The following is a 24,762-nucleotide window of genomic DNA, read 5'->3' as shown; positions in this document are numbered from 1 at the left end:
CATGATCAAAGTTGAAGGAGGATTCTCCTAGTGGTGATTTTGGCAGGGGTGGGGAGAGAGAGGAGAAAGTGAGTTAGAAGAATGAGGAAAAGACAAGTTTAGACAAGCTTTCCAGGAAATTTCCCAGAATGTCATTGTGTATCATTGTGTATTACTCCTTGTTTCCTGTAGGTCCTTAGTTTGAAGAGACAAGTACAATGATTTAGAGCAAAATTAGTTCTCCCTATAATGGAGAAAAAATTTCTCCAAAAGAAGTAATTTCCCGGCTGGTCTTCATGAGAGTAAACACACAAGAAAGAGATTTCTGCCTTTGACGTGGAGATGTGGTTCTAACTTCTTCAACTATCTTCTCACAGCCCAGTCATAGAATAACAAGGCTGGAGGCTGAACACTCTGAGGAATGGAACCACTGAAACACCTTACCTGAGACAATACAAATATAAAATCAAAGATGAAATGATGAACAGGGGCACGTAAAGTAGCACCATGAGCACCATACCAAGGATTCCTGATTGCATGGTTTTTTCAAACATCCAGTACAGCTTTGCTGCATCAGCTACAGGAGTCTCCCCGTCATGTGAAAGCCGCTGACAAAAGAAGATACAAATTTAAAAAATAAATAAATAAAATAAGGGTGAAAACACTGATCATCAAGTTAAATTAATTTAAATACACAAAGACCATCTGAGAGCATAATTTGTTTTTAAATTACATTTTCAAGGTGCTGAAGATATCAGATCTTCAGCTGCAGGAAGAAAAAGACTGGATTTGCATGGTTGGTTTCCCAGGATTTTCTCATTTTCCCTATAGGCGTTTAAATGTGTGCACTCTACATGCAATCTATAAAGTAAAAGCCATGTTTTATTTATGTACTATTAACTTCTGAATTTAATGAGCACAAGATATGAAGAAATTAAATATGATGGTGGAAAGATTCTTTTCTCTCTGAAGCAGATTTGAAAGGAATTTTATTTGTTCTATGCATGAAACAGATGGCTTATTTTAGAAACTTATAAAATTTATCAAGCTACTTAATGTGATCTTGAAAACCAACATTTACATTAGGTCAATTTAATAATAAGTCTTTATTTTAGACAAGGAAAACTATATTATATGTTGGGTTAGAAATAAATACAAGGCAATGAGGTCTTTAAAAGCAAATATAAAATGCTATGTACCTAAGACATTGCCATATGACATCTTTGACCTTTGAGTTTATAAAATATGAATGTTCTTTAATTATGACTCTCATGATCTCAAGTGTATGATCTCAAGTGTAAGTCATATGCCATATAAATGTAAATAAGGCTTTCTTTCCCCAATGTAAGAGAGAAAGAAGAATTTCTCTACTTTTTAAACTGACAGTTATATAAATATAGCTTAGTAGGGCATGTTTAAAACTAATCCACATTACACAGGTACAGATAAAAACAGAATCCTAGATAGGTTAATGTGTATTTTCCCTACACCAAAATATCCATTAGTGATTGGGCAGTGATAGAATTCAGATGTTCTGACTCTCCACTGCTTCTTCCATCACCACTTCAGAGCTTTTATTCTTATGCTCTCTACTTGTTAATCGGTTTACCATGCAAAATGTGAGCTTGTTGCTAGGATTTTAGGCAGCAGATCTGTAAGGGTTACCATGTATTTCTCCTATTCCATATCTTACCTTCTGCTACTTTTTGAAAAATAAAGACATAGACGTGGGATTCGCTGATGAAACAGACAAAAAATGATATATATTTGATGCTGATAACATAATCTAATCAATAGCTGCTAATCATTCATCTGACCCACATGTATGGTATTGAATGCCTACTAAGCATCATTAAGCTCTGAAGATAAAAGAGTGAATAAGAGTATATAAAAGCCCTACCTTCTCGGAACTTACATTGAAGTGGGGATAGGGGTGGAAAGCAAATGATAGTAAACATGTAAGTAAGATGAAGTAACATGCATGGTATATTAGAGAATGATATTTTGAGGAAAACTGTAAAGCAGGAAAAACATATAGGAGCAATGAGCTGTTATTAAACATTTTGATCAGAAAAGGTATCACCGAAAAGGTGTTATTTGAGCAAAGACCTAAAGGATATAAGGGAATGAGCCATACACCTCCCAAATGGTATTGATCACACACTGAATATTTTGATTCCCCAACTAGATTGCAAGTTCCTGCTTGGACCACTGGGGCAGTGGTGGTTACATCGTGTATCATTCACAGAGCATAAGTATCATCACTTCATTATAATCCTCCTGCTGGTTTGTTTTATATGTACGATGCCTTAGATTTTCCAGTTTCTTCCCAGATGGTCTCTCATTTGAATCTCTCAACAAACTGTGAAATGAGTAAGGTAGGGGTTACTATTTATGAGTATTCTTACTGTTTTGTAATTCATTGAGGAAATAAAAGACTGGAGAGGTTGACTGATCCAATGTCATATCGCTGACAGCAATTCTTTTCCCTACTTTTTATCTAGACAAAGGCTCAGTGAGAGAATGAATTTATGAACCCAGTGGAATTACTGAGCATAGTATCATGGATGGGGGTCAGGGGAATGCATTGCCAACCTCTGAATCAGCAAACTGAGAGACAGGCAAACTGTTATCAGCAACATCAAGAGCCAATCAATGCTTCAGCCTCAAATCATTCCACCTGCCATATATCCTTTAGATTTCCATGAAAAAAAATGGATCCAAGACAAAAATTATTAGTGAAATTAGGTGGCATCTCTCCTGACCGGCCAACTGCGATCAAACACAGATGATTCTGAGCTTTACCTGCTAGAAGGAAGTGCTGAAAGAATTGGAGGTATGAGCTCGGGCAACCTGAATTTCATTAGTGACATTCAAACTACGATAACCATGATGCCATGCGGAGCAGTAGCTCTCCAACTTTAATAAGCATGAAAGTCATCTGGAAGTCTTGTTAAAACTCAAAGCCCCTTCAGAGGCTGACCCCATTCCCAGAGTTTTTGCCTCAAGAGTGAGTGAGGTACAGGGCCTGAGATTCTGCATTTCTGCTAAGTTCCCAGGTGAAACTAATGCTGTTGGTCCAGGGACCTAACTTTAAGAACCACTGCTTTAGAGCAGTTCTTCTCAAACTTCAGGGTGCTGTTCATCACCGTAGAGCAGGTTAAAACACACGTTTTTATTCAACTGGTGAGAGTATCCAAGTATGGACTCCAATGCTGATGATCTGTGGATCACATGCAGCTTTCGAGTTTTCTTAAAGACAGCAAAAGTGGATGTCATCGGCAATGAAACATGATGGATTCTAACTAGAGATTGAATATTGTGCAGACTGGGAACGAGCCGTCAAGCTTTTCTTTCCAAGTGGAGAAAGATATGGGTGTTACACTCATCTATTAGAATCCAAGTCAGCTTCCGTCAGGTTACGGACTTCTGAACTGGTTCAGAGATGGCCCTGCTAGAGGTTACTTTCCTGTAGATGACATCAGAGGCCCCAGAGTAAATTAAGACAGCTCATTTTGTCAGCTGCCTTTGACACAGTGGACTATTCAGCTAGTAATCTCTCTAGGGGACCTGTCTGGAAGAAAGAAACCCATTCCAGGAGAGCTGCAGACTTTCCTTATGAGGAGATCTCAGAAGATCATAAAAGACAGTGGCTCATCCTCCCCAGATGGCTTCCCGTGTGGTGTTGCAATAGGACCAAACTGGCCCCAGGAGGAACTGTGAGAGGCGATGGGCTATGGTGCTACTGGAATGTGGACAGCACCCCTCTCTACATCTCCTGCTCAACAAAGCTTGATGGCACAGTCTTGTCCTTATGAACCTGGAGTCTAATCAGAGGGGTGAAGGAACTTAGGATGGGGTAGAAAACACGACCACTTCTGACTGACAAGGCTCCCTCTTCTGACCTGTCATCAAGGTGGTCCATGGTACTGAGGCTTCAAGGGTGGTCACAGGTTAGAACTTGAAAACAAGTCTTCCAAGCACTGACAAATTTTCCTTGGCAGGGAGACTAGAAGCTAGGTACTTTGGTAGGCTTGATGTTCACTGCTTTTAGTTTGTTTTGATAATATTAAAATGACCTACATGGTTGCAGGGTCAACTGTCACATTTGTCTGCAGGTTCTAAGCAGAGGTCATTCCACTCCGAAATAAAAAGTCAGAATTCTCACACAAGGCCTAAAAAGTCATTAGTGGATTCAGTACATCAAGAACCCCAGTCTTGTTGAGAGCAGCCCAGGAAACTTGAGCAAGTGAAAGCCAGCCTAGCAAACAGCCAAGGGAAAGGAGACAGCTTCTCAGTAGAAGGTCTATCACCTTGTCACAGTGTGATTTGGTCCATAGGACCAGCATCCTTGGCAACATCTAGGAGTCTGTTAAAATGCAGAATTTCAGGCCCCACCTGCTGAATCAGAATGTGTATTTTGATAAGATCCCCAGGTGACTTGCAAGCACATTAAGGTTGGAGACACACTCTTATAGCGTAGCACGGCCTGAGAGATAGAAATAAAAGAGCAGCAGGCTTTGCTGATCCTAACTGCCTACCGCAGCACCACATTTTCATGGATGTGGCGTGGATAGCAATTTGGTCTTCAGTTCTAAGAGCACATGATTAATGGTAGAACCCATTTCAAATACTGTTAATAAGCAGAGTCCATCAAAAATCCCATCCCTATGATCTGCTAGGCACAGTGAATATAATCTAAACACATATATAGTGGTTGGAAACCTTTCTTCTTAAAAGAAGAACTACACCAGTTAAGGAAAATTATTACATAATTTTAGATAGTTTTACAAATGAATATTTGATTTAGAATCATTATTAGCATTTTTATATGTAATCGTATGTTAATACATCATTCTTATTTATGAAATCCTAAAACTATATATTTTAGAGTGAAGATGCACCATTTCGTCATGTCATAAACATCACAAATGTCAAAATAAATGCTTAAGGAGTAATTTTTAAAATTATTTATTACTTAGAATTGTTTAAAAAGTTCTTATTCTTCTTCTTGAGTATATCTATTATGAAAGAGTATTACATCAAAAGGAAATAAATAACCTAACAAATTAAAAGAACTATTGTACGATTACTTTTTTATAATGTTTGGCTGTGAAAATCCTTAATATTAAAAAAAAGTTACCAAAAAATGTTACAAAAGAAAGCTTCTTTGTAATAATATTGAAAATGTACCAATTAGTTTGGATTTGATCTCCAACATTATTTTCTACCTATTTTGCAAGTGTTTCTTTAACATAGTTAAAATTACACTTAAAATGATTATATTAGACATCCACATTTTTTACTATGAAAAAAAATGAATAATTTCAATTTAAGATGAATATTGAATTGTACATCACTATTGAAACTTCCCGTGTTAACTGATTTGTGCACTAACGTTACATTCTATGTCAAGAACTCATGTCCCAATTATTTTACTTGACTTACCCCCAGGACAGTATCCACAATAAACACTGCCAGTGGGTCCAGAACTGTCCATAGTCCCATGGTGATGATTAACTTTGACAGGACATCAGGGCAGAAGGCAAACAGTACCTGACAGCCCCATCTGATCAGAACCAAGGGAAGCACCATTGCATTCAGCATTAAAGGCCGCATCCCAACAAGCAACTCTTCTCCGATGCGAACTAAAGAGCTTGGGTAGCAGAGCTCAACTGTGAGGAGGGAAAAATGGAATCTATGGGAAAACAAAGCAATCACACGTGTGCAAAGGAGAAGAATTCTATAAAATGCTGCATATACAAAACATTTTACAGAACGAAATGCTTTCTTTTTTTTGTAGAGAAAAGTTGACACTTAATAGTACCCCAAAATTAAGTGTTAGAAGTCTTCATCTTTTCCTTAGAAACTCCTCAACTGCTCACTTTTGAGGAAAAGGCAAGTTCTACCTTCCTCATTGTTCTTATAAATTTCATATGCCATCATAGAAAGGATATCATTTTGATCCACTGAGCAGAGCATTCTTTAGACTAAGAACTGCCCAGCAGGTCACACATACTCATTAATAGTCTATTTGAAATGCAAAGTATATCAGTGGACTTAGTAATGACTCAATCTCTAACAGAAATCAGAAATATAAATAAATCTCATAGTTCTCCAGAGTTTTGACATCACTGATTAATTTTGTTTGTGATTCCACTAGTTAGATGCCCTAAATACAACAACACTGCTGACAACAAAAACATCTAAAGGGACAACTTGACCTAAGGCTTGAATCCAAGGTGAGCCCAGTAATTCAAGCAGGCTTCACCCAGACTTTGGCACCCTCTTTCCATGCAAAGTGAGCCTTTGTTGACTCTAATTTTTCCATCCCCTGTGTTTCAGCCTTGTAAAGCTATTTTGTAGTTAATGCTGCTTGTGCATCTCAGCTCTCTACTAAAAAGAGTCCTTATCAGCTTATCAGCTCTCTACTAAAAAGAGTTCTTCATTTATTCCATTCCTTGACCTTTGCTCTGAAGGTAGTTTTTATGCTTTGTTCTTAGGCTGTTGTGAATATCAAATAAAATAAGGTGTGTACATTTCTTAGCAGAGGACCTAACAGAGTAAAAGTAGAAAAAATGCTCACTGTTGCTGTAGCTATTGTCATGTCTCATAACTACAGTGTGACATGGAGCTAATGTATGATTCGAGCCTGCGGAACTAGGCAATAGTCAACAAAACATCCTAACGTATTAGGTCCTCTGTTGCTTAAGAAATTGAATAAGCTGAGCTACCAGGATATTTTTTTGCAGTCTCATTTCATTAACAACCAATAAAGATAGAGCTTCCTTTTCTATTGAAGACGTAAGAGAGCAAATAGCAAAAAGCAACTAGCCCAAGCATATAATATTTATCCTTTCTGCTTTAGAAACTCTCACACAAAACAAAGAAAAAAAGAAAGAGCAAAGAAAAAGAAGGGAAGAAAGGAATATAACAGCTATATAAAATTCTGTCATGAAGATACAGTTATTTAGTATATTTAAAGTTGCATATTCTATAATATATTCAGATATTTGTGATTTAATTACAAAAGATGATCAAAAACTGTATGTGTGTATGTATAACACACACATATTTCTTCTCAAAATGTCTTAAAATAGTTTTCAACCTTCTTAATTGAAAATATACACACATCTTTATTTTTATCCGTACCATCTACATTTGAGAAAATGAATTTTACTTGTATTGATATCTATCTGTTGGTCTATCTATAGTGTCTCTGGAATCATGTTTATGGAGAGATAACCTTTAAAGTGTCATCTTTTTCCAGAGGATAATGGCCCAGAAAGCTGCCTGGGCTTGAGTTCAGTAATTGTTTGAATTCAATCATTTTGCAGAAGAAGCAATTTTTGCTTCTCTGAGTATAGGTGATAAATCATACTTATATTACTTCTAAAATACCTTCAGCCTAAGTCACTCTGATAAAATCAAAATAGGATAAAATATTGTTGCTAAATTCCTTTTTGGATTCTGCTCAGATATTAGAACATAGTTGGATCTGCTAAATTTTAAATAAATATTGATGTACCGGTTAAGTATTTGTATATACAGGCCCAAAATGAGAATATAACTGTAATAGACATTCCTGCTCTTAGATAAAGACATTTTTGTCTTCTCAAATCATACCTGCATTTTAGGTCTTATGGTAAATGGACGGGAGAGGAGTTTTTTACTTTCATTTGGCATCTCAAGATGAAAATGCATTCCTTTGACTGTCAGGGGAAAGCACTCACTTTGTGACAGGAATTGAAATGGCCTGGAGGAAAAGCCACTGGCTGAGGTAATGCAGGTAGAGAGCCTCAGGAACCAGAGAGAAGCCGTCAGCCAGATAATGTACCAGAAGCCCTGGCTTTGTCATTGAGTGAACTGAAATTCTGAAAACACTGACGCCAGCACAAAATAGAGATGCTTGAAGAATTCTCTAGATCCAGTACTATCAGCTACTGAAGAACAGCTACAAACAACAAAATAATAGATAAATTCTGAGCTTAAATACAACCAAAAGATATTTTGAGAATAATAATAAAGACATAGTGAAAGTAAAATTGAATGAAATTACTTCTGAGCTACCTGGGACTCAAACTAGCTATGTTCCTTTTTGCTATAATGGATTACTAAAGGGGAACATAAAAATACATGGATATGGAAATGCAAATCAAAACCACTAGGAGATATCTCCTCATACCTATTAAAATGGTTACTATCAAAAAGAAAGAAAGAAAAAAAGCCAGAAAATAACAAGTGTTGATGAGAATGTGGAAAAATTGGAACTCTTATGCACTGTTGGTGGGAATGTAAAATGATATAATTGTTATGGAAAACAGTATGGCAGCCTCTCAAAAATTTAGAAAATACAACTACCGTATGATCCAGCAATACTCCTTCTGGGTATTTATCCGAAAGATTTCAAAGCAGGATCCCAAACAGATATTCGTACGCCTATGTTCATAGCAGCATTATTCATAATAACCAAAATGTGGAAAAAGCCTAACTGTCCATCAAGTGGAATATTATTAGCCTTAAAAGGAAGGAAAAAAAAAAAAAGGAAGGAAATTCTGCCACACGCTACAACATGGATGAACCTTGAGGACATTATTGCTAAATGAAGTCAGCCAGTCATAAAAAGACAAATACTATGTGATTCCACTTATAGGAGGTGCCCAGAGGAGTCAGATTCAGAGACACGGAAAGTAGAATGGTGGTTGCCAGGATCTGGGAGAAGGGGAAATGGGGAGCTATTTAATGGTACAGAGTTTCAGTTTTACAAGATGAAAAAGTTGTGGAAATGGGTTGAACCACAATGTGAATACACAACACAACTGAACTGTACACTTAAAATGGTTAAGATGATAAATTTTTTAAAAAATAAAATAAAGTAAAAAAACATGGTAAATTTTATGTTATGTGTGTGTTACATTTTTTAAAGAAGTATGAAAATAAATTATTATAAACAGTAAACTTTTTTTAATCTTTAAAATCTATACCATAGTCCTGCTTACCTCACCTACTCACAATGATCCCTCTTTATTAAGATTAGATTTAATTATTGGCATATAATTTGTTCAAAGTTAACTATTTCAGGTTGAAAATTGAAATGAGTGATTAACATACCACTAAAAACATATGAATGAGAATTCAAAACTTAAGAACTCTTGTATTCTTTAACACAATACTGACATTTCTGTTGAAACAAACATGAAAGAGCTACATACAGTTATTCTGATTTAGCTCTGGTTTCCTCTCTCTGTTTTGTGTTGATGGCAAGAGATGTTTTCAAAGTTTCTAAAATTGTTTGCAAAAAAAAAAACAAGGAGGGGTTGGGGCCTGAAGCAGAAAGAATCATCAGTGTTCATGGGTACTGTGTTTCTTTTGGGGGTGATATTGTAAAGTTGACTCTGGTGATGGTTGCACTAGTGTGAATATCCTAAAAACTTTAAATTGTACATTTTAAATAGGCAAATGGTATGGTAAATGAATTATATATCTCAATAAAGCTGTTCAAAGAAAAAAGCTAAAATAAAATAAAATAACAGTTTGTAAGAAAAAAGATGAAGAGGCTATCTGAAAACATCTGTAGGGACAGAACTCATTCCCTACCCATTCCCATGATTAGGTGCAGTGAGTATTCAGTAGAGTTACCATAGCTTAGTGACTGAAGTACAAGCTCTAGAATCTGACTGTCTGGGTATGAAATTCCTTTCTACATCTTTGTTTCCTCATATGGACAAAGGAGATGAGAATAGTACCAACATTCCAGGGTCAATATGACAACTCAGTTAACAGATATAAAACACTCTGAACAGAGCTATTCCTGGGCTACGATCACAAAATAATAAACACTCAATAATCTGCTTCTCCCTCATTTTGTCTTCCTATATTTAGCAGAGCTACTTTGAAATAAGCTGGCTTTCCATCAAGCCCAAGAAATGTATGAGATCTGCCTAAATGATTATATGGTTCTTTTGTTTAAAGAGATTTAAACATGGACACGCATATATTTGTTATTTAATTAAAACTGTAAATATCATTGGTATATACTATCATGGGTTTAATAAAATGTCAGTTTTATTAAACCAGTAATTGATCTTTATAAGAACTAGGCTCCAAGTTCCCAGACTAACTTGTCTAATTCTATTCTAGAATAATTCAGCAAATTCCTCAACCAAAAATAGTCCTGATTACAAACACGTTGCCAAAGGAGAAGCTGGTACCATAGTAAGTAGTTCAGTGGCTTAGTGACTAACCACAGCAGTTCAAGGCATTGTAGGAACATTAACAGAGATGGAATTCATAGACAGATTCCAAAGATTTTATATACAAAAGCTCGTCTCTCTCTGAAGACTATCAAACATAATGACCTTTTATCACCAAAAGAAGCTAAATAATAGAAACAAGAGTCTTTGGGAGGGAAAGAGAAGAAAAGCAAAAAACTAACAAGAGTAAGTAAAAGAAAACCCATTATTCCCTTTAAAATACCAGTCCATGACTTTAGCTTTTTGGTTTGCACAGGGCTAATAAGGCACTGAACTTGACATTGACAATTTATTTTGGTGGTTCTTGTGTGTATTTTTCGATAAAGGTGTAGAGCATCATCTAACTGAAAACTGTGTGCCGGCTTTCTACTAAGCATACTTTTCAGTTATTCAAATGAGGAATAGTTAAACAGGAAACAGATCCCCAAGAGGCTTTGGTTTACCAACGGTAAAATTGTCAGGAGACTGACTCTCTTAAAGAAGGATTCCAGAATACTTTATTACATTTACCATCATGTGAAATGAAACCCAGGACTTTCTACACTGCTAAAAGGAAAATATTCTGTGCATGATCTCCTCTTCAGTTAATTATTCTGTCACTGTTTTGCCTCTTCAAAGAGAAGACAAAATCAAACACAGATTTGGCATTGTGTTGTTAGCAAAAAACTGGAAAATCTCAAATGATGCAAAACAGAAAAGACAGTAGCTTCTTTGACCTTTGGAAATTTCCACTGTTCTTTTCATCTATTGACTAAGCAGCTTAAATATTTATGCACAGAACCCACTATCAAGTCATACTTTTACCATTAGTTTCACTGATAAAATGTTTCCCATCTACATTCAGATCCACGTTATTTGTTTATGGGGTGTTTGATTTAGGATAAATAACACCAGAATTTCACTGTGTACCATTTATATCTAATTCAAAATATTCAATTTTCTTGCACCTAGTCAACACAATTCAGTATTTGCTTTTATTTGTTTAACGATAGTAACTATAGCATCTGGATTTAAAGAATTAGGAAAACCTTGGCATCAATCATTTAGAGTTTAAAAAACTGGATACTGCAAAGTTAGAAATTTATAAAAGAATCAGTTGATGAAAGATGATGCCAAATAAAAGGATGTATCAAAAGGCTCATTAGTCGAACACAGCTAGTCAAGTATAGCCTTATAAACAATTCCCGAATGACAAGAAAATGAGTCCTTCTCTCTTAATCATTTTGAACTTGCACCTGAAATCTAAATGTGCACCGATATAAAACTGCATCACAATGCTCTCTCCATATATTGTTCTTAAAATAGATTTCATTCAAAGGACAATTCTGCATCCATGTTTCCAAATTGTCTTGAAAGAAAGTGTCTTTTTCATTCTTGTATACATGCAAGACACACTATGAAATGCAGTGCCATAGTACAATATCTTCATCCACATTTCAACTGTTCTTTCCTTCCTCTGTAATCTTTCTTGGTTATGTACAAAGAGTATGATCATCAAAAGGATAATAAATGGCCTCTGCCACTGGGGTGTGTAATACGTATAGTGGGAATTGATTTGTTGGTTATGAAGGCAGACATAGAGCACACAGATCATTGCAAAATCACATTGAGGCTAGCAGCTACTCCTCCATTCGTGCAGGCAGCTCCTCTATCGCTCACAGGGTGAGCTGCCAGAGGGTGAGAAGAATGGTGAGGTCATCCAGTATTCAGCTATTAAATGAAAACTATTTCTCTGAACTTCAGCCACATTTCGTATGACACACATATAACCCCCTTCCATGCCCAGTCCTTATAGAGACCTAAAATCAAACAAGATTTCTATGATCCATCAGTGTAATAATAATAAAAAAAAGACCAAGATTGCTTTGAAAAAAAAGCATGGAATTCATTCTTAAACTCTCTTCTTCAGTGAATGAGTCCTTAAGAATTTGTATACGGCCAAATCTTAAGATCTGTCAAGTCAAGAGGAATTAGACAAATGAGAGTGAGGGTGTAGGTAGAAAAGCTGGGAGGGCATTCCATCACACAGGTCATTCTCAGAAGAATAAAGTTCCATTTCTAAAACTGAAAGTAAGTTGAGCTGGGTGAAGAAAGTCTTTGTATCACTAAGTAGTAGTGATAGAGGCTGAAGCTGGAGAAGTAGAAGAGGCCTTCTTATGATGGGGCCTGGTCTGCTCATGCCATATTAAGGAGTTTGGGCTCTATTCTGTCACCATCAATAGCCCACGAAGTATTTTAAGGTGAAGGAGACAGGGAAGGCTACCATGTTTGTAGTTTAGAAACACTGCCCCAGTCACCAGATAAAAATGTGTGGAGAGGGTCCAGACTCAGGGGGAGAAAAGATTATGAGTTAGATGATGACCTACCCTGTGCTACTCAATGGAGAGCAGAACAGTTGCACTCAGAAATATGGTCGTGGTTATTCTTGGTTGTTCACAGTGACATGAAGGGTGGCAAAAGGCAACACGTTTCTGGATAACATGTTTGAGAGCCTCAAACAAGGAAGAACTCTTGCACCCTGTATTAGTTCCCTAGGGCTACCAGCACCACAATCTGGGTGATTTCAAACAAAAGAAATGTATTCTCTCACAATTCTGGAGGCTACAAGTCCTCAGTCAAGGTGTTGGAAGAGCCATGCTCTCCCTGAAGGTTCTGGGTGTGGGAGGAGGGAGCATAGAAGAGGACAGATCTTTTCTTGCCTCTTTCAGCTTCTGTAGCCCCAGGCATTCCTTGGCTAGTGGCAGCATAAATCCAACCTCTGCCTCGATCTTCACGTGGCGATCTTTGTTTTGTGTGTCTGTTTCTTCACATGTAAGGATACGATATTGGATTAAGGGCCCACCCTACTCTAGGACCGCCTCATCTTAACTTACATCTGCAATGACCCTCTTCCAGGTAAGGTCACATTCTGAGGTAGTAGGGTTTAGAACCTCAACATATTGTTTGAGGGGATACAGTTCAACCCATAACACGGCCAAATGCCAATGGTAACCCTCTTGAGGGAAAGGGAGTGAGAGAGGTGGAGGGACAGATAAATAGGTGGATTTGAGAGATATTGCCTTACAGTTAACAAGACTTGGAGACTGAATATGGGGCCTTAAAAAAAGACTCAAAAGTGGTCCCAAAGTTTCTGGCTCAGGTAACTCACCCAAAGGTGACTGAGTGGAGAACATATGAGAAAAAAAATTTGATGGGGAAAAGGGAAAAATGAAAAACAAAAAACAAACACACAGACCCCCCAATAAGCTCATATTGACCTGCATATGGAAAATGCTTATGATATATCCAAGAGAATTTACCCAATAGTCTGTTGTACTTATGGAAGTGAAGTTCAAGGGATATCAGAGCTGGAAACATTAGTTTGAAATCACCAACATCGTAATAAGGAGCCATCAGCATGGCTGGGACCCATCATCAACATACAGTATATGGAAATGTTGTGAAACCTAAAAAATTATACAAATGTTGGTCACTAGGATTAATATAAATTTTCTCTAAATGGAATTAGCTATCATGACATTGAGCACTATAAACTCAAGAATTCATTGAAGAGATGTTTTTTCCCATATGCTGGTGTATAGCTGCAAACCACTTAATGTGGACAAGACCATCCTCTTTCATTTACTTCCCTGAAAAAAAAAAAGGTTTATGGACAAGAGTTTTTAAGGTAAGTGAGAATTTTTGGCAGCTATTATGTATTGAACACACTCTATTATATATATATATATATATATATAATAGCTAATTTATAGGGGCACTTTGGATAACACGTGTTACTATATACATTTTGAAGGTGAGAAAATGAGAACTAAGAAAGTTCAGATTATCAAAAAAGACATGTGGACAGCCAACAGGCACATGAAAAGATGCTCAACATCTCTTTAGAGAAGAGCTAACACCCATCCTTCTCAAACTCTTACAAAACATTGCAGAGGAAGGAACACTCCTAAATTCATTCTATGAGGCCACCATCACCCTTATACCAAAACCAGACAAAGATACTACAAAAAAAGAAAATTACAGACCAATATCACTGATGAATATAGATGCAAAAATCCTCAACAAACAGAATCCAACAACACATTAAAAGGATCATACACCATGATCAAGTGGGATTTATCCCAGGGAGGCAACGATTCTTCAATATACTCAAATCAATCAATGTGATACACCTGATTAACAAATTGAAGAATAAAAACTATATGATCATCTCAATAGATGCCAAAAAAAGATTTGGCAAAATTCAACACTGATTTATGATAAAAACTCTCCAGAAAGTAGGCATAGAGGGAACCTACCTCAACATAATAAAGGCCATATATGACAAACCCACAGCAGACATCATTCTCAATGGTGAAAAACTGAAAGCATTTCCTCTAAGATCAGGAACAAGACAAGGATGTCCACTCTTGCCACTATTATTCAACATAGTTTTGGAAGTCCTAGCCATGGAAATCAGAGAAGAAAAAGAAATAAAAGAAATACAAATTGGAAAAGAAGAAGTAAAACTGTCACTGTTTGCAGATGACATGATACAATATATAGAGAATCCTAAAGATGCCATCAGAAAGCTACTAGAGCTAATCAATGAATTTGGTAAAGTTTCAGGTTACAAAATTAATGCATAGAAATCTCTTGCATTCCTAAACACTAACAATGAAAGATCAGGAAGAGAAATTAAGGAAACAATCTCATTCACCATTGCAAGAAAAAGAATAAAATACCTAGGATTAAACCTACCTAAGGAGGTAAAAGACCTGTACTCAGAAAACTGTAAGACATTTATGAAAGAAATCAAAGATGACACAAACAGATGGAGAGATATACCATGTTCTTTGATTGGAAGAATCAATATTGTGAAAATGGCTACACTACCCAAAGCTATCTACAGATCCAATGCAATCCCTATCAAATTACCACTGGCATTTTTTACAGAACTAGAACAAAAATCTTAGAATGTGTATGGAGACACAAAAGACCCCGAATAGCCAAAGCAGTCTTGAGGGAAAAAAACGGATCTGGAGGAATTAGACTCCCTGACTTCAGACTATACTACAAAGCTACAGTAATCAAGACAATATGGTCCTGGCACAAAAACAGAAATATAGATCCATGGAACAGGATAGAAAACCCAGAGATAAACCCACGCACCTATGGTCAACTAATCTACGACAAAGCAGGGAAGGATATACAATAGAGAAAAGACATTCTCTTCAATAAGCGCTGCTGGGAAAACTGGACAGCTACATGTAAAAGAATGAAATTAGAACACTTCCTAACACCATACACAAAAATAAACTCAAAATGGATTAGAGACCTAAATGTAAGACCAGACACTGTAAAACTCTTAGAGGAAAACATAGGAAGAACACTCTTTGACATAAATCACAGCAAGATCTTTTTCAATCCACCTCCTAGAGTAATGGAAATAAAAACAAAAATAAACAAATGGGACCTAATGAAACTTAAAAGCTTTTGCATAGCAAAGGAAACTACAAACAAGACAAAAAGACAACCCTCAGAATGGGAGAAAATATTTGCAAATGAATCAACAGACAAAGGATTAATCTCCAAAATATATAAACAACTCATGCAGCTCAATATTAAAAAAAAAAAACCCAATCAAAAAATGGGCAGAAGACCTAAATAGACATTTCTCCAAAGAAGACATACAGATTGCCTACAAACACATGAAAGGATGCTCAACATCACTAATTATTAGAGAAATGCAAATCAAAACGACATGAAGTGTCACCTCACACCAGTTAGAATGGGCATCATCAGAAAATCTACAAACAATAAAAGCTGGAGAGGGTGTGGAGAAAAGGGAACCCTCTTGCACTGTTGGTGGGAATGTAAATTGATACAGCCACTATGGAGAACAGTATGGAGGTTCCTCAAAAAACTAAAAATACAATTACCATATGACCCAGCAATCCCACTATTGGTCATATACCCAGAGAAAACCATAATTCAAAAAGACACATGCACCCCAATGTTCATTGCAGCACTATTTACAATAGGCAGGTCAAGGGAGCAACCTAAATGCCCATCAACAGATGAATGGATAGAGAAGATGTGGTACATATATACAATGGAATATTACTCAGCCATATAAAGGAATGAAATTGGGTCATATGTAGAAACGTGGATGGATCTAGAGACTGTCATACAGAGTGAAGTAAGTCAGAAAGAGAAAAACAAATATTGTATATTAACACATATATGTGGAACCTAGAAAAATGGTACAGATTAACCGGTTTGCAGGGCAGAAATAGAGACACAGATGCAGAGAACAAACGTATGGACACCAAGGGGGGAAAGTGGTGGGTGGTGGTGGTGGGATGAATTGGGAGACAGGGATTGACATATATACACTAGTAAAATAGATAACTAATAAGAACCTGCTGTATAAAAAAATAAATAAAATAAAATCCAAAAATTCAAAAAAAAAGAGAAAGCTTTATAAAAAGGAAAAAAATTCACAAGTTTATCTTGATGTTAGCATTTTTCAACTAGATCTTTTTCCCCCTAAAATTCTGTCTCCTTGGCCAATTAGGGTATTATACTTTTAATATAACACATTGCACTTTTAACGGGTTTAATTCAATTTACAACAAATGCCTCTAATTAAGTTAAAAGATCTTTGAAAATTGCTAAATCTTAGGGGTAATATTACCACTACTGACATTGAAATAATTGATCATTCCCACTGAGGCACAAACGTACGAATGTTCTAATGAGAAAACAGGGATTGAAGTATGTTGAAGGACTCCAAAGAGACTCCCAAACTCTTAAGGCTGTTATTTCCAATGACAGTCTCTGAATGGGAGTGGGAGGCTTTGCGGGGGAGGGGGTGGGGGCAGGGACAGACAAAACTTATCCTAGAGTAGAAAAAGAAAATGAAGTCAAACTGCAAAAATAAAGTTACATCTTGAAGCAAAGGTGACCAAAGTCTGTTTGCCTTTTTTGAAAATAATGTCTTTTATTTAACGTGTGTGTTTCTGTTTTAGGACATCATTTTTTGCCATTTACAAATAGTATTTTCTTAAAAAAAAAAAAAACTTTTATTGAACTATAGTTGATTTACAATGTTGTAAATTGTAAACCTGTTGGTCACAGGTTTATTATTATTATTATTGAAGTGTTCCCTCTGGCTAAGCAAAGTCACTTACCTTTTCACCTAATCCATTAGTAAGACGAAGACCATTTACCTTGCCGGTATTTGCCTGGCCTATTTGGTTAAAATGTTTACAAAACACTTTATCAGTGAAAATAGCTAAATACTTTATGCAAAATGGAAGTTTTATTAATAATTGGAAAAATAATGCAAAAGCAGTTAGCTTTGAAAGCAACTGCACTGGAGAGCTGCATGATAATACATAAGAGCAGTGTAAGAAAAAATAAATACTTCATGGTTTAGCCATGAGAATATTATCCGGAGCCTTCAGGACCTGTCAGGCTCCCTACACCTGAAGGATGAGGAGAGGCAGAGCGGCATACAGGTTGAGAGAAGAGAGCCCATCTTGAATCCTCAGTCTTCTATTTACTACTTTTGTGATATTTTGTAAAGTATCTAATCTCTGGGCCTCAGATGTTTCCTCTAAACACAGGAGATCATAATGTCTGCCTCTTCAAGTTATGAAGATTAAACAAGAGAACATATCAGGATCTTAAGAAGGTTCTTGCCACTTTTAAAGGAAAATTGCTTTATGATACAAAACTGGGAAGTTGCTAAAGACAAAGAAAGTCATTTTGAATCACAAAATTGGCTTCTAATTTTGATTCCACTATTGCAGACAATGGAAAAACATATCCTAATGGAAGGAATCACATTGTGATCCTGCCAGTGGAATCTACAGGTGGCTCTGACATTTAAATCAAAAAGTGAAAGATATAGCTTTGGATTCTCTTCTTTGCTTCTTCCCTAAAAGCATAGTTTGGCTAGTGAGTACTAGATGAATAGGTTTTTTGCAGTAAAAAGTCTAGAAATGTAAATGCAATGCAAATTATTGACAACACCAGATATGTTGAAAATAAGAGAGGGAGAGAGAAAATATACTCATAGCATGTAGAAGAGTTTAAGCAGGAGGTTGATAAACTATTATCATGAGTAAGAGCACTATATAACACTCAGATTTTTTTGTGAGCTTGAGTTTAATTTTGCCACTTTTAGCAAAACATGGGCACATGGCAAATACATTGTGAGTTACAACATCATCTCACCACAACATAACAGTCTAATTCAGAGATAAATCAAGCTAAAATGAAGATGAAGACAAATTAGGCAAAAATAATGATCAAATGTTGACAAGAAGTCTAAGTGCTTCATCCTTGTCATTTTGTCTTGTGTCTGAAGCAATGGGTTGGTCTTACAGTATATTGTTCAAGAAGATTCTGTTTGGCTTCCCTGGTGGTGCAGTGGTTAAGAAACTGCCTACCAATGGTTCGAGCCCTGGTCCAGGAAGATCCCACATGCCGTGGAGCAACTACGCCCGTGCACCACAACTACTGAGCCTGTGCTCTAGAGCCCACGAACCACAACTACTGAAGCCCACACGCCTAGAGCCCAGTGTTCTGCAACAAGAGAAGCTGCTGCAATAAGAAGCCCATGCATCGCAAGGAAGAGTAGCCCTCGCTCACCGCAACTAGAGAAAGCCTGCACGCAGCAACGAAGACCCAATGCAGCCAAAAATAAAATAAATAAATAAATTTAAAAGGAAAAAAAAAACGAAAGAAGATTCTGTTCAGTTGAACTGATAGCGTATAGATTGAGCTTGATTTAGCAGAAGGTACATAACATAGACATAGACATTTGATACAGATAGAAAAGAAAACGCATAGTGCAGTTTCAAAAATATAAATTTTTAAAATGAGATGGAACTGGGTTTGAGTATCAGCTCTATCACAACATAACTGGGTGAATCTGAGAAAAGTACTTAATCTCTTTAAAATAAGATACTACCTATAAGATACCTACTTGTTATACCTATTTCAAAGTTCAAAGGTTCATAGAGCAATCAAAAGGGAGAATGTAATATTTGTCTCATAATAAGTGTCAAATTAGCATTAGCCAAAGATGTATGTATTTTCCCATCAATAATAATAACAGTATTTTCTAAATAAATAATAATGAAAATAATCTAAATTTCACTCTCTTCTCCTTCATTACGTTCAGAGAAGTGTCCTAGCTGCTCAAGCAAAATTTAAATTCTTCCAGTTACATGGAGAGAAGTTTTAGTACTCATTAATCCATATCTTTTCTTTAAAACTTCTAAGTAATGACTTAAAATAGACGGACATATATTCTCATAATTTAGCATAACAAAATACATAATATAACATATTAACACTTTTTCTTTCCAATTTAATTCTGAGTTGTTTTATTTAGCCACCTATTATAAAAAGTAATTTGTGTTGAGAGCTCTGAGGAAATTTAGAAATTAAAGAGCTAATTAAATTCTTCAAGAGTAATTTTTGAGTCTCTGTATCAATATATAAGTGTGTGTGCACATATTCAAACATCTACAAGTGGCCAAATACTGTTGGACATTTCTGGAAATTGATCTTCCATGATGCCTACTTCGTCTAACTGTTTCCCCAGGGCAAATAAATCTAAACTTTAAGCCATATTTCCAAAGGAATCATAGATCACGCACCTGGTAGACTGAACCAGAATGTCAGAAATTATGACCAAGTTAGGAAAGAAAGGAGAGAACCTGACCTATTTGCTGTGAACTTACTATTTATGGAGAATCTTAAGGACGTTTTTACTGTCTTAAGTTAAAATAATAATAAATATCCTATAAATCATTTAAATAAGAGCTCCATTTCCGTAGATAGTTTAGCATCTTCAAAGTTATATTTAAATGGTATTTTAATAAATGCTTTGTCTGCATTTCTTTTTAAAAAGAGTTTTTCAAACATATTACAGAAGCATTATAAAAAAGGCACATCTGGTGTAAAAATTCAGGGATAGCAACCTGAAACAAAAATATGATCACAATTTGCAAAATGTGTTGCTGATTTAATGCTGCACATATATACACTCATATTTCAAGGAATGTACTTTTTGTCAGTTGGAGCTCTGACCTATAAAAATGATAGTTTCTGAATCTTTGCACTTATTGAAGTACAGTTTTTCCAAGGGGACACCTGAGAACATAATGTTGATTAGAATAGCAAGGTAAACATAAATCACAGAAATGTTTATTTCTCTCCAATTAAGCACTCCAAGGCAATGCTGCAGGCAGAGGATCCACCAAGAAGAGATCATGAGATCTACAGACACCTGTACTGAAGTAAAGGAAGTAGGATTGAGAAGAAGGAAATCCTGATCCTTAAGGAGGTTGTAACTGAGTCCTTGGTTGATGATCTGGAGTTGGAGTGGCCCTTGAGAGTTGTCCCAAAATAAGGCAAAGGGACAAGGGCTTTGTGCTTCCACATCAATTCACTGACTGCCAGTTGCCCTATGGGAGGGACATCTGAATGAGTATATTTCCTGTGGCCAAGGATAGTTATGAAAAGGACAAATCAGGATAATCAGATAGAGCGTGACAGTTGGGAAAACATGAAGACCACTCTGTGGAGGTGGCATGTGATGAGACCAGAGTGAGATGAAACCAGCTATGGTTCCATATTGGATGATGACAATGGGGAAAAGCATTCTAAACGGAGTGAGGGAGTCCCTAGGTCCAGTCATCCCCAAGGCCATCGGTCAGTTCTCTTCTTTATCTCCTACTATTATCCATTCCTACTGTTCTTTTAATTTGAGCAAATGCATATTAAAATGTCATTTTGCATAGAGAATCCTAATATAAATCCTAGTATATATTGAACATATGCCAAGTTTGGAGGTTGAAGGGGGAAGAGGAGTGGGAGAACCTCTTTTCTGTAAATCAACATAAAACAGCTAATTAAAGCAATTGTAAGATTTGCATGGACCACGTAGCAATGATTAGTTGGCTACCGAGAAGCACTTTCCAATTTGACTGTCCCTTGCTCACCTCCAACTCTAGAGGAAAGAAAAATCTAGGTGTTCCCAACTCTAACTCCCCGTTGCAATTGAAGGGCTATCTGACCCAGTTCTGGACAATGAGATGCAAGGAGAAGGTTTCTGAGGGGATTCTGAGAATGCTAATAGTCTCCCTAGTAGGAGAGAGAAAATGAAGAGAAGGCTTATTCCCCACTGGCCCTTCTTCCTGCCTTTGAATGTGACCTTGATATTTAGAGCTCTTGACATTGTAAAGGGTAGAAAGAGAGAAGCTAATCCAGAATCCTCCCATAGCTAAGCTGCTGAAACAGTACCAGCCACTGCCTTTTTACCCGCTCTTTCTTATGTGAGAAAAATGAACTCCTTGTTGTATAGGCCATTGGTGTTTGGCTTTTCTCTTTTTTGCGATTTTAAAACATTCTTTACTGATACTGACTTTGTACTACATTTAATTTCTAAAACCTTGCAAAACTTAGAATAGGAGTTGGCATTACATAAAAATGTGCTAATTAAACAAAATTAAAATATGTTGAAAAATACCGTGGCCAAAAAAAAGGGAATTCCCTGGTGGTCCAGTGGTTAGGACTCTGAGCTTTCACTGCTGAGGGCGTGGGTTCAATCCCTGGTGGGGGAACTAAGATCCCACAAGCCGTGCTGTGCGGCCAAAGGAAAAAAAAAGTTTTTGTTTTTGTTTTTCTTTTTCTTTTTTATTTATTTTTATTTATTTATTTTTGGCTGTGCTGGGTCTTCATTGCTGTGCACAGGCTTTCTCTAGTTGTGGCTAGCGGGGGCTACTCTTCATTGCGGTGTGCGGGCTTCTCATTGCGGTGGCTTCTCTTGTTGTGGAGCATGGGCTCTAGGCCCACGGCCTTCAGTAGTTGTGGCAGGAGGGCTCAGTAGTTGTGGCTCACAGGCTCTAGAGCACAGGCTCAGTAGTTGTGGCACACGGGTTTAGTTGCTCCGTGGCATGTGTGATCTTCCCAGACCAGGGCTCAAAACCATGTCCCCTGCATTGGCAGTTGGATTCTTAACCACTGCGTCACCAGGGAAGTCCAACAAAAAAAAAAAGAAAAACACCGTAAGAAGGTGGAACACATCATTACGTTTACCTTGATGATGTCATTCAAGTCACTAGAAGTTAGAAAACCAAAGAACCCAAGTTTTTAATAGTTTTGTTATAAATAGTATTTAGGACAATCCTTCAGGTGAATGATGGGCATGAAATACTAATTGGATTATGTATTGATTTTGATGTTGGTGTTGTGGTTGCTGTTTCATGTGTGTGTATGTTTTGTAGGAGACAGAATGATTGCTAAAAGCCCACACCGCCAGTATCATGAACAGCAAGTATCATTTAGAGAGGTTGCCATGAGATTTCCTAACAAAACATTTCCCAGTCAAACTTCTGTGCGTGTGTGTGTGTGTGTGTGTGTTCAGAAGCAATTCAGAGCACTGGGATGGCATCTCCCTGGAGGCCAATTGAAGACATGCACACATAGACAGTAAGTTTAGAAAAGTGGTAAAAATATGTTATTATGTAAAATGTTATGTTTCCTGTACCCTCACAACATTAATTATTAGGTCTAACTTGGTAAACACAAAACAAAACACTCAATGGGTAATTTAAGAGTACAGTTTATTAGGGACTTCCCTGGTGGCGCAGTAGTTAAGAATCCGCCTGCCAATGCAGGGAACATGGGTTTGAGCCTTGATCCGGGAATAGCCCACATGCCATAGAGCAACTAAGCCTGTGCATTCTTAAGTGGCAAATACAACAAGGCTAAATACAGAGAATATTGTTAGTGGAAGCAAAATTAAACATTAACAAATACCAGCAACACACATTTTTGATACACAGGAATCAAAGGGTGGATAAACAAACATGGTTCGGATATTTACCATTTTACTTAGAATTAGGAGCAGGTCAAAAACTCATGGACACAACCTGTCTGGGGGCACGCCCACCATTTCCCAAGCAAATGCGTAAGGACTACACAGCACTTTATAGATTTCTTCCTGGAAATCTGGGTTAATTATAGCATTTATGAAAATAGCGTTGGTTAATTTCACACCTGCCATTAAATCCTACATGATTTCCTGGGACATGCTGTGATTACATTGTAGTCCTGCAAACCGTATTTTCCCCACGTCAGTGTTAATTGTACAGGATTAACAAATAACAAGTGCCCTTTGCTTATACTGCCACTGCTGGTAACGTCTCCTCTTATATCCAACATAGTTTCTATTTCCTTTTGAATCCCCAGGTTCTCTGAGCAAGCATAAAGCCCTCTGTAATTCAACTGTGGCAGTTTTTCCTTCCTGCAATCCATGCCACCTGGAAAGCGATACCACAGAGCAGGAAGTTACATTTCACCTCAAAACTGTGGGAAAAGACAGTTGTTGCCTTTGCCAACTACAGGCTACTTGGTTAGGTTGGATATTCTTTTATTCACCACCTCTTGTGCAACCAACACTATTTTAGGAGAGCAACCAAGCAGAAATATCCTGGTCTCTGTCCCTCTTCTTTTCTTCCCGGGGAAGGGAAGACATGCCACATACCGATTGTTGATTGTCTAATTGGAAAGTTCTGTTAAGTTTGGGGTGGATAAGAGGTCACTGTAGCTGGGAATGTTTAGGGACCATCTGCTGAGAAAATGGCTCTTGAGGGCACCTTGAAGGGCTAGCAGGATTTGGGTTGGCCAAGGTGTAAGAGTTTGAGAAATTATAACGAAATAAAAGCAGAATCCCAGAAGTAGGTCATGGCAGGGTGACAAGACAAACCTAGGTGCCTCCCATCTTTCTCCACAGAGAAGGGAAATAGTTCCCCCCTAAAAAGGCCTTGAGTATTAACTAAATTTTGAAAAAGACCCAATTACTCTTTATTGTTCATTTCCTGAATTATGTACTTCTTATAAAAAAATAAAGCGGAAAAAGCTAATCTATTCCTTCTGCTTTAAAAAATTATGTTTATTGTGTCAAATCATTATGGTTTTCCTCTGCGAATGTATACACCCGGGAGAGCTAACTGTTAAGAGCTTCCAAACTTCCAACCTCGAAGGAAAACCTATCCTCCTTTAAAGATAAGGCTTTCTTTGAAAAGTTTGATTTAATCAACAAACAAACCAGTCAGGGAGTCAATTATACGGAATGCTGAATCCAGAGGGCAGTATCTACATTGAGTCGCCGTTCCTGCAACACATAAATGAGCACTGGGTACAGAATCGCTTTACACCCCAGGGCTTATCAGTGGGCTTATTGGAAATAGTGACTTGCAGATTGTGGTTAAGTCTAAACATGTGACGCAGCAGCAGCGGCATGAATGTCATTTCTTGTGGCCACAATTTATCTGTGCTGGATTTCAAAACAGTAGGAAAATGCAAATGATGAATGGGGTTGCCCTTTCAGAAGTCTTTCAACTTTTTCTCTTTCCTTAGCTTCAGTCAGGACTGGGTTTCAAAGCAACTAACCAGTGACCAGCTGGGCAGTAGTTCCGTTAGAATAATTATGCTTCTGAACGGCTACTTCATCCACATGAAG

At 37.1% G+C, this 24,762-nt stretch overlaps 1 protein-coding gene across 1 annotated transcript in view; it reads right to left on the bottom strand.

Annotated features, from left to right (window-relative positions):
• LOC308624337 (uncharacterized protein) overlaps window positions 1–24,762 on the bottom strand; it is a gene marked incomplete at its 3' end in the record, with an annotated part of 268,953 nt that overhangs the window by 88,339 nt on the left and 155,852 nt on the right. The window contains 4 exon segments of the mRNA XM_081247419.1: window positions 424–587; window positions 5,428–5,677; window positions 7,713–7,774; window positions 7,777–7,828. Coding sequence (XP_081103545.1) covers window positions 424–587; window positions 5,428–5,677; window positions 7,713–7,774; window positions 7,777–7,828 — 528 coding nt within the window.

The sequence above is a fragment of the Mesoplodon bidens genome, assembly GCF_964165515.1.
Source record: "Mesoplodon bidens genome assembly, chromosome: 10".
In the NCBI taxonomy this organism is placed as follows: domain Eukaryota; kingdom Metazoa; phylum Chordata; class Mammalia; order Artiodactyla; family Ziphiidae; genus Mesoplodon; species Mesoplodon bidens.
The sequence above is the reverse complement of the archived record's forward strand: the minus strand, read 5'-3'. Positions and strand labels throughout refer to the sequence as shown.